Here is an 18,158-nt window from a genome sequence, read left to right as displayed (position 1 = left end):
CAAGATTGTTGACCGCTTTAATTTAAAAAAAGCAGCGCAGTATCCCCCATCAGCTACAAATTACGTGTACGAAGTATTACCAGTAATGCATCGACCCATTTAAACCTTTAGCAATTTTATTTGTCATTGCAAAATATCACTACCAATTGAAATTGTTTGGCACCAGTATTTGTCTTTTTTTATAAGAAAGCTAATGTTTTAACAGTTTGATGGAATAAATTTGAGGCAAATTTTTTATATTTATAAATAATATTAAATATATAAAACATAATATTATAAATGTTTGCTGCAATATCTGATTAAAATATTCAATTAGGACCATATGACGTAAAAATTGACCAACTAAGAAAACACACAACGAATCTTTACGAGCTCAGCCTTATACCATATGGCCGTTTTTTTAATTGGTGTTAATTACGGCAATAACTTATACCAGCTCTTATTCAAATTCATACTTACATTCATTTTCTTCTAAACGTGTAGAATATATACGCGATTCATACATGTTAATATAAAAAATATTACTATATTTCATATATGAACATTCATGTAAACAATTGCTTGGTTTAACGTATTAACGTGTCCATATCCATTTTATGGATACAACCTTCAACATCGTCGATGTGTATTGGTTAGGAGATCAAATCATTTAAATGCAGTGTCGTCAATGTTTACTTATTATATTGTCATAAGCGGCAGTCACTATTTTCAAACACGACTTCGCTTTATTGTGAGCCACGCTCGTTGGAAACTGGGTTAAATGCATTTGCGTTAAGTTTCTTCACAGCTTAGCTAGTGCACTCTGCTCAAGATAACAAGGGACGACATTTTCCGCTTCATTGTATTTATCGTTTAAAGGAAGACTCTTCTTGACGACATCCCAGTTTACGCGGAAAGTGTCAACCCTGACTAGCATGTGCAGACTGCACAGTGCACACGCTAATCTGGGATGACACTTTACGCACATGCATTAAACCATTGTTTTCTCAGAGCGCGATGCAAATGATAACAATCTTCTTGTGATAAAAATCTTAAGAGTCCTCATACAACCTGATATGACCATCGGCTTGATTTTGTTCCATAGCAAGCTGTCTTAAGCCGTGTTGCAACGGAAAAGCCAGATATTGCTTCTTTTGATTGCTCGGGTCTTTAATAACTCTTTCCCCCATTAACATTCCAATCACGTCGATGCAGTTTCCTTCTGGATTCTCAGAACAAATTATTGAACCACTATCACCAGGTTTAGCAAATGGCTTAAACTCATCGGCGCTTTCGTAATACTCTATAGTTATGTCTTCAATTACAATGTTGTTCATTCCTTTCACTGTCTTCGAGTCACAGGTTGTAATTTTTCCATAGCCTGGCTTCGAACTCGCTCCCCAAATATATACTGGTAGTGATTCCAAAAAACTCGTATCCCCTTGATCAAAATTAAATAACTTGCTAATTGAAGGTCTCCCGTCCGTGTCTTTGAAACGCTTTTCAGGAATTTCAATGATAACAAGAGCTGCAGCAATATCCAAAGGTGCCGGCAAATTCAGATCAACTGTTGGTTTCAAAATAGGTCCTATGCGATGATATTCATTTTCATCAACAATGTACACATCGTTTTCTTCTCCGACAACATGCTTGGCTAACAACGCCAGCATTGATTCGTTTTTCATAGCAAATCCTCCCAGTGTCCCATGGCCCATCGCGTGAATTTTACTTCCCGTAGAACACTGAGCTGCCAGTGGATTTTCGTGTACTTGTCTTAAAACAGTACATTCCTGAATACCATTTTGCCTGAGTTGTGGCATAAGTTGTTTTGCGATCTCCTCGTCGGACGACTGCGTTGTATTTTTAACATAAACGCAGAATGTTCCATACCTAATCCCACATTCAATTGCACCATCGACCTTCCGGACAGCATCGCAGACCTATTTGATAAGCAATTCAATCTCATTATCAAACCAAGTGTAATAAAGAATATTTAATGACTTGGTGAAAATAAGCCAACACGCATGTATTTAGTTTTATTTAGGGATAAAATACGAGTGGGAACAAAAGTGTTATATGCAATACCTCATCCGTGATCTTTACAGGGGACCAGTCAATTGTTGGCCACGCATCAAGCCAATCTTCATTTTGGTGTCTTCTGCGCTTATACATCGCAATTGCTTCAAAAATCGTGTCCTTTATGAGCAGTTTGTTTGCTTCAACCAACCCAGCGTGAGCGGTCATGCATTCATCATGTGAAGAAAAACCACCTGTAGATTAAACACAAAATCGTTATAAGCGAATTGCAATAACAAGATTGTAAGTTAAAACAACAAATATGCAGATCGAATCGGTGAACGCGTGCATTTAAATATTCCGCTATGAACTTTGTGATTGCATTATTTTCATTAGTGTTTACCTATTCCTAAAAGTCCTTGGAGCGTTTCAGATACTTGAAAACCATTGCGACCGCTACAGTTCTCAAACATATCTGTCAGTGTGACCAACAACTGGCTTTCGAAGTCACTCCTGTCAACCGACTGGAATTGAAGACGAATGGTGTCTAAGACGACCATCACTTTCACTAGCCCTTTGAGCCAACGAAACACGAGTTCTTCCAGTAAAGTGGAAACTAATGCCGAAAAGGAGTCCTGCGTTGTAACATGTATCACGCCATTATGTTCATCTGATTCAAGATTTTTGTTTATGAGGATCACGCAGTCGCCTAAGAGGTTTGCACGTTTGTCCGACATTCGTACACTGTGATATGTTGCTACATATATTAGAGGATTCCTATCGCCCTCTTCTGTTTTTCCAGTTTGGTAGGCCAATAAAGGACACGAGGACAAACACTCATCGCCTGTTACTGTGTGACTGCATTGGTTCAAAAAAGGAGCATGAGATGAACCTTGTACAGCTAGTGTCACAGTTTGGAAATCTGGAATAAACCTGTCGTCCTTGATTCCACATTTTCTGAGAAGTCCCTTACATTTGATTATTAATGGGCGGACATACTGAGATGCATATTTGTACTTTGGGTAAGCACTGCAAGCATATTTAAAACATGTTACATCTTCTTCATGAGAACCAGAAGCCATTGTTGTTCCTTAAGATGACATAACGGTGAACCTGAAAAAAAGGAACATGTCGACAGGTGGAATATAACATTAACTCTTATTGAACCTTTAATCTTTTGCTGTTTATATAGATATACACACGTTTGTAAAATAGGAAACACAATATCCTTAATATTAAATATTAATACTTTTTCTCCAATGATATTGTTGCTGTTTATATAGATATACACACTTTTGTAAAATAGGAAACACAATTTCCTAAATGTTAAATGTTTATACTTCTCTCCAATAATATGTTTGCTGTGTCTATAGATAAACACACTTTTGTAAAATAGGAAACACAATCCCCTTAGTATTTAATGTAAATACTTGTTCTCCAATGATGGTTAATGTGTGAAGATATGTGTGTGTGTGTGTGTGTGTGTGTGTGTGTGTGTGTGTGTGTGTGTGTGTGTGTGTGTGTGTGTGTGTGTGTGTGTGTGTGTGTGTGTGTGTGTGTGTGTGTGTGTGTGTGTGTGTGTGTGTGTGTGTGTGTGTGTGTGTGTGTGTGTGTGTGTGTGTGTGTGTGTGTGTGTGTGTGTGTGTGTGTGTGTGTGTGTGTGTGTGTGTGTGTGTGTGTGTGTGTGTGTGTGTGTGTGTGTGTGTGTGTGTGTGTGTGTGTGTGTGTGTGTGTGTGTGTGTGTGTGTGTGTGTGTGTGTGTGTGTGTGTGTGTGTGTGTGTGTGGTTAAGTCGAAATATGCTATAAACTCTAAATTTAAACCTATTTTTTACCTATAACAGACAATGTAATAAACGCTACAATTAAACCTTTCTCTTTTCAGACAAATAATCAACCATTACGAATGTAAGTTATACTATTTCAGTCTCAGGTAGTGAAGCAAGATGTTAAATTTAATGAAGATGTGTACTTATGATCCTTGACGAAAGTCAGTCAGGCAGGGTAAATATCTATATAAAAAAAAGATATATGTCAGGTGCTATCTAAGAAGGAATAATACAATTGTATCAGGTCAAAAGCTTAATAATATGATTACAGAATATACAGAAACCTAGTAGAAGAGATAAAATCGTGTAACCAATTGCCATTCGTTTATTTATTTCAAATGGCGAATTGGCTCTAAAATACAGGACAATATGTACAAAACAAATTTTAAACCAAAAAAAAATAACTGAAAAAAACCCTGATTATAATGGTCTTCATGCCATTAAATCATAATTTGCAAAAATATTATAATGTTAATATTTAAAATATTCATATGTAAAGCAGGCTAAGTAATGAGATTATTTCTATTTGTTTAACACCAATAGTCATAGATGATATATTTAAGTAGAAAGCATGTTAAGTAATGAGATTATTTCTTTTTTGTTTAACAACAATAGTTATAGATGACATATTTAAGTCTAACATTATTTACCTGAATGTTGAATTGAATCAGCGTAAAATGTGTCCATTCAACATGGCGTAAAAACACAATATTTATTCTACCTTGCGGAAACCTAACATAAATACCTGGGTGTATTGGTTTTCTAAAATCATAAACCATTGCAATCTCCCTGGCAGTATGCCAAGTTTCGATTTATTTGATATCAAGTTCGTTATCTGATATGATTGTATGCCCCTTTATGGCGACTGGCAAACTTTATCTGGTGAAGGACATATTTATAACACGCAGTTTATAAATAATAACTACTATAGCTGTAAATTACGTATCAAACATAACAACAATATGATGAAGCCTAAGACAGCAAGTTGGTTAACAAGAAAATAAACAACCAAGAACCAGATGTTGTATTGAACGGTATAACGATTGTTTAGAAGTGATATCTATGTTTATTGCATTGTTTATCTATGTTTATTGCATTGTATATCTATGTTTATTGCATTGTATTTCGATTGTTTAAAAGTGGTATCTATGTGTATTGCATAGTTTATAGAGAATGCTAGGTTAGCGTTGAATACAGAGAAGTTTATGTTGCGAGGCTTAGAACGCCGGAAGCGCGAGCCTTGGCGAGCGCTTTCGATGTTCGAGCCGAGCAACATAAACTTCTCTGTATTCAACGCTAATCCTAGTATTCTATTTATCCCATTTGATTTTTTCGACGTGAAATTTAACATACATAGATCTAATCACCTTAACAATAATTTTAATTCAGTCATAACAGCACTTAAAATCTAACAAATGTAACCATGCGTAGTGATATACATGTATTTGTTCTTGTACGCAAAATAGTCAAAAAAAGTTTAAAAAATTCACACACAAACTGTAAAACAAGTAAAAATATCACCATATGCCTACATTCAATTTTACGCAGTATGCGAATTTTAACACATTACGACCGCGAAAAGAAGATTTTACTTTACTATAATTCATTTTATTTTCGAAAGAAAATGATCAAAATCCAATATGGCGGCGATTTCTCCTGACAAAATGCTGTCGATGTCAACATACAATTAACATGTACACCATCGACGACCTAGTTCTGGCTACCATAACTTTAAATGTCGCTGTTTATGATTTTCGACTGGCGCGACTTTGTACAGGTCTGTCAATACTAAATAAACTGTACGCTGAAGTTTCTTTAGCTATAGACTACCTTGACAATTTTGACGAGTAAACAGACAATTGCAGCGACTGACACTTTATTTGACAAAATATACAGGGCAATACGTGTTCCGACTTCGGACGACGAATTTAAGGACACACAGAACGTGTTTTTTATATAATGTTATGGGTATGTCGTGTGTGATCCGATGCATCAATGGTGCCCATGTTAAAATCATTTCCCCGAGAACAGGTAACGACAAAAGTACAAACAAAAATCAAAACACGTAAGAACTAGTATCTTACGTTTAATTATCCTTTAAAATCCATCTAATAATCCATTTAACTCAATAATTGACGATTTTGCATCTAGGGTCTTTAATAATTATTTTAGCATAGTTAAATAAAGACCCTTTTGCCATTCTATCACTTTATTCAAATGAGTTTATGAACGCGATAAACTTTCTTCTTCGTCACACGCTACGTCATGTACTCTACATTACTGCCGTTCAAATGAACCGGAGCAGTTTATCTAATAATAGCCGTTGGTAAACTCGGTTGCATTTGCAGATTTCTGCATACAAACATAATTATGTTTAAACTTGCACACTGTTTTATCTATCTATGGTAAATGCCCTTATTGTACGAGAAAATAATTTAATATATAAATACACAAAGAATGGAAAACATTCCAGTACACAACAGATAAATGAGTAGAAAATACCCGTGTACAAAATGGGATGTTCCCAATTCCAGTGTGGTGCTATTTTTACCATCTTATACTTTACACAGCTCTATGCCTAACGTGAATTAAATAGGAAAGCAAACATAGCAGATTATTCATGAACTGTGCGATATGTGTATGGCTTGTTGTACATTCTTAATATTTAAGTTAAATGTCAAAAGTATATGCTTTGGTTATAAACAATGCACATTACACGAAATAAGGAAAATGTGATAAATTGACAATTCAGATATGTCGACAAACAGTACATGTAGGAAACATATGAAATAAGTCGCGTTTATAATAAATCGTCAAAAAAATGGGGAAAATGACGCCATCAATCAGCTGATTCATTATACGGATGGCGAAAAATTATGTCATATGACTAGATTTAAAGGTTGAAGGTCGTATAATTTTGAAGCTTAAGTTTTGTCGATTTTGTTTCTTATGAAAAATCATTCAGTGGTAAAGTAAATATAAATAAAAAAATAACAAAACAAAAATCGTGTTATTTTATATTTTATTTCAACATTTCTTTTGGTGAATATGTCATATATATTTTTCTGCAAAATATGCACATTTTCTTCTAATGGGTGACCTTAAAATTCGATCAATGAACCAAACAATATCGACCTAATTTTAGCGCATATCGCATGACGTCATTTAAAAAGTAGTCCGTGCACGCGGCAGGTATATTCCACAGTGTTGAATACAAGCAAGTATATTCCACAACGTGTTATACCGTCAATGTCGCGGTGAAAATGGGATAAAAAAGTGATATATGTGTTTATTGCAAGGAATAACGATAGTTATTTTTTAGTTATATCCAAGAGAATTGCAGGGAATTATGATACACATTTATTCTCCACTTAATCTACTTTGTGGAAATTACAACTTAATGTTTGCTTTAAATTGAATGTCCGTTAAACATATAGCCGAATCATAACTTGATCTGTGTTAGTTATTACTAAAATATAAAAAAATATTCTCCTTAATTTCCATTTCTGACTGAACTGTAAAAATAGTGAATTCTTCGTTTCGAAATTACGGATTATAAACTCAGATTAAATAGCATGACCAATAATGGTGTGATATCCGTTGATCAAACAACCTGATTATTTCACAATAACCAAATACCGGTACACGTATTCAAATATTTCACTTTAAGCTTTAATGTTTACACTTTACGCCTTATTTTATAGAGATAAGCGACTTCATTTTAAATACATTGCAACTTGTCGTAACAAAGTATTTCAAAATAATGTGAAACGTTAGCCAACTGGAGATTAAGTATTGTTCAGTTATTGAATACCATAACCAGAATACTTTTAAGCATATAGAAGATGTGTTACTCATATAAAGTGTGTACTGAATCTTATTTCATTCAATCTAGCTAACAGGTTGTTTTTCATACGTGTAAGGAAATATTGTTTGCAAATTGCATTTATATACTGATATAAAACATTTGTTAAATAAATATGTTTAAATCAGATATTGGAGCCTGAAAGGGTGAATAACTGTTTTGGATTTCGGAATATAGTCTACTCAAAAACTTTTGTACCGTGCATTTTAAAGAAGCGAAATTCATTAAAAAAAGGTTATAATCCAATGATAAAATAATACCAAACAATGTTTTTCAGCTAAAACCAAACGCTTACAAAGTGTAAGAAATTTTGAACCCCTTACATGTAAAATAGTAATATGTACAACATTCTCCTTAATGACACATTATGGTTCACGTCACCCAACGGATATACCCGCTAATGGTATGGTTTCCCCCATCAAGACCATTATATTCAGGTAATATTTGCGTAATTTACGCAAAACCCGGGTTTCCGTGAAGCCTACTTTTGGCGTTGATTTAATCGGTACCAAAATGCGCACGGCATAAACAACACATTTCTACGTAACTTAGAAACTCGTTCCCATGACTTTACATGTCACACCTGCATAGACTTAGTAACTCGTTTTATTGGCTTTACATGTCACATCTGCATGTACTTAATAGCTCGTTTCATTGGCTTTACATGTCACATCTGCATGACATTAGTATCTCATTTCATTGGCTTTACATGTCACATCTGCATGTACTTAGTATCTCATTTCATTGGCTTTACATGTCACATCTGCATGGCATTAGTATCTCATTTCATTGGCTTTACATGTCACATCTGCATGGCATTAGTATCTCATTTCATTGGCTTTACATATCACATCTGCATGTACTTAGTATCTCATTTCCTTGGCTTTACATGTCACATCTGCATGTTCTTATTATCTCATTTCATTGGCTTTACATGTCACATCTGCATGTACTTAGTATCTCATTTCATTGGCTTTACATATCACATCTGCATGACATTAGTATCTCATTTCATTGGCTTTACATGTCACATCTGCATGTTCTTATTATCTCATTTCATTGGCTTTACATGTCACATCTGCATGTACTTAGTATCTCATTTCATTGGCTTTACATGTCACATCTGCATGTTCTTAGTATCTCATTTCATTGGCTTTACATGTCACATCTGCATGTTCTTAGTATCTCATTTCATTGGCTTTACATGTCACATCTGCATGGCATTAGTATATTATTTCATTGGCTTTACATGTCACATCTGCGTGTACTTAGTAGTTCGTTTCCATTGATAAACACGTCACATCTGCATGGACAATGTATGAATTAATCCAGTAAATGTACATTATATTGTGCAATACTTTTGTATCACAAAATAATTACTATTACACCCATTCAAAGTATATTTAACGTGCTATATCCGTTATTATCAATCATTATTATTTTTGTCACATTCAGATATTTTTAAGAAGTTCTACACTGTGGGCCCTTATAAGTTAAATTGTCTTTTAATACTTCGATATAAACCAGTTCACAGGTTTTGTATTTTATTATAACAAGACATTTTAAGTTGATAAATAACCCTGTTATATTAATTTATCATAAAGTGGGTTTGATTCTTGCGATGGTATTAAACACAATCGTGAAGGTAATTATGTTTTCACGTGTATACATATATGTGTTAAACAGAAAAAAACATGGTTTGAACCCTCAACTTAAGAGCATTCACCGTTACTACTGTCGTTTGAAAACCCAGTTTAACCGTTTAATGTTTAATAATGTGGTGTATGAATTGCAATGTGACGATAAGTGACGACCGTGCAGTAGCGCACAGCGACATGGACTGGGTTTAAAAGTTCAAGTAGTGGATTGTGAATATCCACTGTTATCCATCCGGCACTTAAAATACAATAGCGCTCTTTAGACCGAAATGGGTTAAATAATGATTTATATATTATTAATTAATTAATTAAATATTAGACAGAAACCATCAAGATAATAGTATTTTCTTTTGTATTAGTATTAAGATCACAAGATCGAAAGTAATAAATATGCGATTTTTTCATAGATATAAATGATGAAAATATAAGTCGGATGATTTTAACCCGACTTTTTTACAATGTAAATACGTGTATTTACCTATTATATACGTATTTGAAGATCGATGCCATCCTTCTCCAAACTAGTTCACAATATGATAGTAGGAGTAGTTTTTTACGTACTAGTATTTAATACAATAACATAGTGCCAATATAAATTATAATTGTTAATATAAGCTACATCTTGACTAAAATCAAACAAAAATAAATATTTGTAAAATAGATGCACTCGAACTGTTCCAAGTAGTGATTTCATATTCATCTAATATACTTCAAATACGCCGATTGATATATTCTGTTTTTAGTGTAGAGCATGATTCAAATTACATTGAATGACATATTTATACGTGAAAATGATATTTACCTTATACAATAAAAATATTATATTTAAAGTTTGGCAACACAATGTTGATATGTTCAACATAATAAACTTGTATTTATATCAAAATCGACTAAATGTTGCAAAACTTAGAAGACAATGTTGTGAAGAACTTGAATGTGATTCTTTGTTACAACTAATTTATCTTAAGTTCTGGTCAATAAACACGTAGTAAAGCAAAATGTAAAATTGGAGAAATATATCAAATTAATAGAAAATGTGAACATGCAACAGAGCTCTGTAAGTCCGTGTGCAAAGTCACTAGTCTAGCAACTGCAACGTTAGTATAACGTATGCAACGGACACATAACGAATACGTACGGATTGACCGATGTTTTGACAAACAAGGTAAACATTGACTCGTGTCCGGTACGTATCGACGTTTGATACCCGAGGCAATGAAATGTTGGTTTAGGCGTGACTGCCGTTTAAAGATTTATAAAATTTGGTTTGTTGCTTCTATACACATTTCGATTCTTATATTAATCCAATTATGCCCCGAATATATGATACGTTACATCTCTATGTACAAAAGGTGTATGATTGTTATAGTGTATATGTGAGGTGTTTTACCTTAGAAGACTTACAACTGTCAAATTACGGAACTGCATTTTCTGATTGTTCAAAGGTGGAGATATTCTTTTCTTGACAAATAACCCTGAAATAATGGTAGTGGGTGTTGTACAAGTGTTTTTTGTGTTTACACTTGGACATATAACCAAACATATATTAACATTTTTCATAATCAAAATCATCATTCGCCTGACCGGTCTCGCCCTCGGAGAGAAATGAGGGACGACAATACAGAAATCCTCATCAAGTCAGGTCTGTTTTGTGCTGTTGAGAGTAACTCATCAAAGGGAAGAGATGCCCATATTGTCCAACCAGCTTTTCTTCTGACGACCTTGACAGCGACCTCCCTTAAGCGTGCCCTGTTGAACTGTCTTACGCAAGGAGTAATGCCTGGTGACGTATCCAACCAAGCGAGCTTTCATATTGTGACGATCGCCAGAAGGGGCTCTTGTGGGCAAACACGATTAGCAGTTATATTCCGGACGTACTTGTTGGTCCTGTGCTCCCTGTAAGAGATGCAGAGCAGTCTTCGGAGACATTTGTGTACAATGGCTGTATCTTGAGTTATGTGTCCGTGTGAAGCGTCCAGGTCTCGCAGCCGTTCAGTAGGATGGAGACTACGAGGGACTGGTAGGGCATGTACTTGGTGGGGAGCTCAGTCTGACCATCGCTGCGGTCGCCATGGCGAATCTTATTCGGACATTAGCGGTACTGGTACCGTCCTTGGATAGATTTGCCCTAAGTACTTGAGCTGGCCACTTCGACCAGCTTCTTGCCGTTCATGATGTTGTCTACACCGGCATTGGTCGTGCTGCTCACCATGATCTTCGACTTCTCCGTTCTGCCTTCCATTCCGTATGGCCCTGTAATAACTTCACTGCTGATGCCATCCACGTTGTAAATGTCACCAGCGAATATCAAGTGGCAGATGGGTATTCCACCAATGGAGATTGAGGTGTTGTAGTCATGGAGAGTTTCCTGCATGATCTTTTTTAAAGGGGCCTTTTCACGTTTTGGTTAATTGACAAAATTATTAATACATGTTTCAGATTTGCAAATTGTCGTTGTTGTTATGATATTTGTGACAAAACAGTAATACTGAACATTTACCATGCTCAAAAATATCCATTATATGCATCTGTTTACGATTTTAAAACCTGAAAATTATAAAGCGTTGCAGCGCGAAACGATTGAATAATTTTGAGAGTTCTGTTGTTGTTGTTATATTGTGTGATACTACGAGGATTGCTTATATACAGTATAAAATACATCACCCATTGTATGAGCACGGATGGCCGAGTGGTCTTAGCGATAGACTTTTACTCCAGGGTCATTGGTTCGAGCTCTGTTGAGGGTTACGTTTTTCTTTCTGTAATTTAATTTTTGTTTGTTTACTGGAGCTTTTTAGATCAAATGTTTAATGACGAAACTTCAATACATGTCAATATCTCTGAAAAGGCCACTTTAAGGAAAATGTAAAACAGGACGGGAGATAGCAGACATCCCTGACGGACGCCCACTAGTTTCCTGTAGAAGTCCCCCTGATGTCAATGGACAAGTAATGCGCTGCTGGCGTCTCCGCATACTTCTTGGATGACTTGCATGTCTTAATGTGAAATTAATAAATAAACTATGCTAGACTATTTATTTCGATATGTAATCTGTATAACACGACCATGTTAGGCTAACCGTTCCGTAGTGCATGTGGTTGGCGTGTAGCTATACCAAGACTTAGAAAATATAATTGTTCTATAGGGTTCTATTTAAATCCGCCTCAGGAAAAATAATAAACACACACTATTGCACTTTTCAACTATATTATACTTTTATTACACTATAGTTATTTAAAGATTTCACAATATACTTTACTTTTCATATAAAGCATTAAAACAACTCTTTTCTATTATTCCTATTATTGCTATAAAATATTTCCATGTCTATGCTGCTTTCTCTATAAAACCTAAAATTTAACTGAACTAAAACAAAGCTTATTCTAACAGCTATTTTAAATGTCAAAACATCTATTCAATTTGCTACAGGAAACAAGAGCATGGTGAAATTAATTCTCTTTCAACAGAGTGATATTTAAAGTAAACAACAGGCAACACAATGTTGTTATTAATTTCATGGTTAAATGCTATCCATTAATTTCCCTGCAGAACATTCTCCCCTACCTTGATAAACTTTAGTTTATCAAAATGTCAAGTATACCAGATGTATGCTAACTGCTTATGCTAACTGTACTCTGTCGAATTTCAAAAAGTATGCCATATACTATATTCTATCAAATGTTAACAGTATAACATATCTTCTGTACTATTTGCTTATCTAGATTCAGTGGAAGCGTTACTATTACTATACTAACTATAATTTACTGTAATATCATACTACAATACAAACGAGACACTTTAATCTCAAAATTCTCAACTACACAATCGCATTATTGTTATAAACAAAACTAGAACATTTCACATGCATATATATGATAAAAGTTTGTAATAAAAGCAACAAATAATATACATTTTCTATCATCAAAATGTCATACAATGTTTAGTAAACTCAAATGTAATTACAAGACATAAAGCAAAATTTCAAGCACTTCAGTTTCACAAAATATTCACTATGTTTGTCTTCCCAAAAATAAGATACTAGTATACAGTTATTATTATGCGCTAGTATACAGTTATTATTATGCTATTATGAGTCAAATTGCAAATCTGCGTATAAAACTTTTTACACCTAACAGTAATAGTTTCTGTGGTTGCTTTGTGGATTATTATGCCACTTAACACAACAACCAACATACAACTAGCTTATTTACACTTGCACTTGGTCTTGAAGCTGAGTTAATGCTCTAATCTTCTTCCTCTGGCACAATTAAACAAAGTCTTGTAATTGATCTCTTCAAAACTGATTGTCCAATACGAACACTGACAGCGCGAACATGACCATCAGCTCCTGGGAAAATCTCCACTATTCTACCAAGTGGCCATCGACCTCTAGGCTGCTCAGGATCGACAACAAGAACAACGTCTCCTATCCTAAAGTCTCTGTGTTGTTGAAACCACTTCTTTCTGCCAGCAAGCATTGGCAGAAACTCTCGCAACCAACGTTTCCAGAAGTGTTTCACGAGTTCTTGTACACGTCCCCAGCGTTTAATTGGGCTATAATCTGTGTCGTCAACTGAGTCTGGAGCAAACTGGCCTCCAACTTGTCCAAACAGGAAATGGTTTGGAGTCAGCGGTGTGCAATCATCAACATTTGCAGACTGGTATGTAAGTGGACGAGAATTAATCAAACTTTCAGCACCTGTTCAAGCTGTGATGAGCTCTTCATCAGATATATCAGCTGATGTCAAGATTGCTGATATTGCTCGTTTTGCTGATTTAATCATTATTTCATGTACGCCACCCCAGTGTGGTGCCGCAGGAGGGTTGAAAAACCACTGTATTCCTCGGTTAGCGGCACTTTCTTTGATTTTGTGATTGTCTACATTTTGCACTAGTTCTCTTAGTTCTTTATCTGCCCCGACAAAGTTAGTGCCATTGTCAGAATACACTGAAACTGGTAAACCTCTCATATTCACCATTCTGTAGAATGCATTCAAGAATGCGTTTGTGTCGAGACCAAAGGCTATTTCTAGGTGCACTGCCCGTGTTGATAAGCATGTAAATAGACAGAGATATCTCTTTGCTCGTCTTGTTCCCCTTCCCTGGATTGTAATGTATGGACCACCAAAGTCTACTGCGACATTACTAAATGCACGCATGGTTACTCTTGTTCTCACTTTTGGTAGAGGTGCCATGATTTGATCATTTGGATGGCCTTTCCTCCGTTTGCATTCAGAACACTTGTTTTCCCAGTCTCTTATTTGTTCTCTAGCAGCTACAATCCAGTATTTCACTGAAAGATCAGAGAGTGTTTGGTTTGTTCCGCTATGATTGTTCTTTACATGGGCATCTTTCACTATTAACTCTGTAACTGGACTCTTTCTGGGTAGTAACACAGGATATTTAGTGTCATACGGAAGAAATTCAGAGTACTTTAATCTACTGTCACTTCTCATCACCCCTTCGGTGTCTAATCTTGGATTCAGTTTGATCAGTTTGCTGGAAATTCCTACTTTCTGATTCTTACTAAGTTCATCATACTCTTCTGCAAAATATCTTCTCTGTGTCTCTTTGATCATTTCAGTCTTGCTTTCTTCAATTTCGACCACATTTAATGGCCCACTGACTCGATCTTCTTTCTTCATTTTGCAGTTTTCAACAAATCTAATGACCCATGCTCGAATTCTAACAAGTTTTGTCCAATTTGAATATCTTTCCGGGCTAAGTCTCCACTCTTCTTGTGAAACAAAAAAATGTACGCAAATGTGTTTGTGCTGTTTTTCGCATTTCAAGTTTTCCATCATTACCCACATCAATTTTGCTCTTTGGCCATTCGGTTTCACTTTCTTTTAGGAAGCTGGGGCCTTCCCACCGATTGTTCGCAACAGCAAGACTGTTAACAGGTAAACCTCTTGACACATAGTCTGCTGGGTTTTCGTTTGTTGGAACATATCTCCATTGACTTGGATTTGTTACTCTGTGAATTTCACCAATTCTGTTTGCAACAAATGTTTTGAATTGTCTGCTGTTATTTCGTATCCAATATATGACATTCATGCTGTCCGACCAAAATGTTACTTGTTTGATTTCTATTTGAAGAGTTTTGCAAATCCTTGATGTCAGTTTTAAACCAAGTGTTGCTGCAAGTAGTTCAAGTCTTGGGATACTAGTAAATTCTATGGGAGCAACACGACTTTTTGCAGCTACAAAGCGTACAGTCACATCGTCATTTTCATACTCACATCTCAAATATGTTACTGCTCCATATGCAATTGATGACGCATCTACAAATGTATGAATTGACATTGACTTCAGCTGTGTTTCATTATTTTCGTTTTTGAGACATCGTGGAATCTTGATCTTATCTAAATGTTTAAGTTCTTCGAACCACCTTTCAAAATTCAACTTCTCTGCTTCTCTCACGTTTTCATCCCAGTCAACCCCACTTAACCAGATGTCTTGCATGATTTGTTTACCTCGCACTACATATGGCGCTAAAAAACCTAAAGGATCAAATATCCTACAAACAGTTTTCAATACATTTCTCTTTGTGATTTCATCAGGCATGGTCATTTCGTCACCGACTTTGAATATAAATTCATCATGATTTGCTTGCCAGGATATTCCAAGAGCTTTAGTTGTTGGCAGATTTCCTGTTCCTAAATCTATTTCTGCTGCTCTATCTTCTTCTGGTATTGTTTCTAACACTTCTCGTGAATTTGAAATCCACTTTCTAGCATGCATATCAGCTTTCTGCCACAGCTCTCTCAATTGTCTACATAGTTCTATTCCCTCTGTCACGTTTTTCGTAGAATCCATGCTATCGTCCATGTAAGTAGACTTCAGAATTGTCTCAGCCGCCATCGGATATATGTCAGCATGGAGCACAGCATTATGTTGAGATACATACTGGGCTAGATATGGTGATGAGTTAACTCCAAACACTAAACGTGTGAATTCAAATGTTTCGATGGGGCTTTCTGGTGATTCTCTCCATAGGAATCTTTGGTATTTTTGATCCTCACTTGCTAGGCCAACTTTCAAATACATCTCCGCTATGTCACAGACAACTGCGATCTGATTTTTTCTGAACCTTATCAACACATCAAACAGTTCTCTTTGCAATTTTGGACCTGTACTTATGTACTCATTCAAACTTGTGCCTTCATGTTTAGATGATGCATCAAACACAATGCGAACTTTTGTTGTCTCCTTTTCTGGCCTCACTACAGCAAAATGTGGCAAATACCATCCTTTTTCATTGTCTTTTCTTTCAACCTTCTTAATAAAGCCTTTCTCTTCATATTTCCTTATAATATCACTATACTCCCGCTTCAATTCAGGAGATTTCTTCAATTTTTTCTCAGTACCATATAGTCTGTTTAAGGCACTACTATAGTTGTCAGGTAATGTTTCTTTATCTGATTTCCATGGCAATGGAACTATGTATCTATTGTCTTTGTGTTCAATACTGTTTTCTATTTTAACCTGCACTTTCTTGTCTTCTAGTGACATTTGGTTACACTCCGTTTCACTTTCAAGTTCCCAAAACTGTTTCAATGAAATCTCCAAGGTATTATTAGCATGAAACACAAACATGCTGGTGCTATGATGATTATTTTCTCTATTTATTGGCCCAACACATGTCCATCCAAGTGGTGTCAATCTAGCCACTGGTTCACCATCACCACCTACTATCTCTCCAAGTGACCTATGAAGGTGCGCATAGTCAAGACCTATCAGTAAATCTATCTTCTTCTTTCTACCAGTACTTGGGAATGGTATGTCTTTAAGATGTGGCCACTGCTCTTTCATTATTTGCCAATTCACTGTTTGAAGTTTTCCAGTTACATTTCTTGTTGTTTGTGCTTCCATTGAAAGTTCATATTTTCTATTTAAGCTCTGGAGTTTGAACATAACATTCATAGTGCTGAATCTATCTGATTTTCCATTCATCACACTTACTTCAATGTTTTTTCTTTCACCTTGGAGTTGTAATTCACATGCAACATCTTCGTTTAGATAAGACGTTGTACTCCCGTCATCTAACAATGCATTGATGACTAATTCACGATTGCCTGCTGATACTACTACCGGAATGGTTCTCAGAGCAATACTTGATCTATTATGGGCACTATATGTCTTCGAGACATCTTCTTGTGGTACTGGGTGAAATGCATTAGCATTAACATTCAAAACATCTCTATGTAATAGTCTGTTGTGTGTCTTTGTGCAACTTTTTATTCCACACTGTCCCTTTAATCTACATTCTTTCCCCATATGATTACCTTTAAGGCATCTGAAGCAAAGTCCAGCATCTTTTGCTTGTTTCCATCGTTCTTCTACATTCATAGCCTTGAATTTCATGCATTCCCATACATTGTGATTTTTTCTGCAAATTTGACATTTAACAGATTGTTTTTGCCTTGCGTCTGTTTTTAGGAAGAAGGTCTTTGGGGGTTTCATTCGCGGGTTTTCTTGGTGTGTCAGACCATAAATAGTCTCATTTGCATGAACTGCATATTCCGTCTCTTCATTCACAAACGTTCTCAATGTTTCAACAGAGTCTGGTAACGATTTTTCATGGAGTGTTCTCATATAGCGTGTTAACATGGTTTGTGGCAGTTTCTTTAACAAACGGTGGTATAACGATCCTCCTTCAAGATCATGAAGATGGTTTACTTCCTTTAAGTTAATAACTGCAATGTCAAGTAAATCAGCGAATTTTTCAAGTTCTTTAGGTGATTCATTCTTTAATGGCTGGAAATTCTCTAACTCATCTAAGAATTGGTTCACTACTCTTTTGGTACCAC

At 35.6% G+C, this 18,158-nt stretch overlaps 2 protein-coding genes across 6 annotated transcripts in view; one reads left to right on the top strand and one right to left on the bottom strand.

Moving 5' to 3' along the window:
• The window catches only part of LOC127858964 (neo-calmodulin-like), a 92,818-nt gene that overhangs the window by 24,871 nt on the left and 49,789 nt on the right, over positions 1-18,158 (top strand). The window lies entirely within an intron of this gene.
• The window catches only part of LOC127858961 (uncharacterized), a 75,501-nt gene continuing 57,707 nt past the window's right edge, over positions 365-18,158 (bottom strand). Inside the window, exons 1-5 of one of the 5 annotated variants that reach the window (XM_052396326.1) lie at positions 4,473-4,595; positions 3,966-4,005; positions 2,399-3,108; positions 2,065-2,249; positions 365-1,919 (exon numbers count right to left, since the gene is read on the bottom strand). In XM_052396326.1, the coding sequence (XP_052252286.1) occupies positions 1,032-1,919; positions 2,065-2,249; positions 2,399-3,077 (1,752 nt within the window). In that variant the 5' untranslated portion in view covers positions 3,078-3,108; positions 3,966-4,005; positions 4,473-4,595 and the 3' untranslated portion in view covers positions 365-1,031. Of the gene's footprint in view, positions 1,920-2,064; positions 2,250-2,398; positions 3,109-3,965; positions 4,006-4,472; positions 4,640-18,158 lie in introns of those variants that run through there. The other 4 variants (XM_052396328.1, XM_052396330.1, XM_052396327.1 and 1 more) reach the window with 4 other exon arrangements.

Source organism: Dreissena polymorpha, chromosome 14, assembly GCF_020536995.1.
Source record: "Dreissena polymorpha isolate Duluth1 chromosome 14, UMN_Dpol_1.0, whole genome shotgun sequence".
NCBI classification, from domain to species: domain Eukaryota; kingdom Metazoa; phylum Mollusca; class Bivalvia; order Myida; family Dreissenidae; genus Dreissena; species Dreissena polymorpha.
Note: the sequence above shows the minus strand (reverse complement) of the source record. Positions and strands in the feature narration are given on the sequence as shown.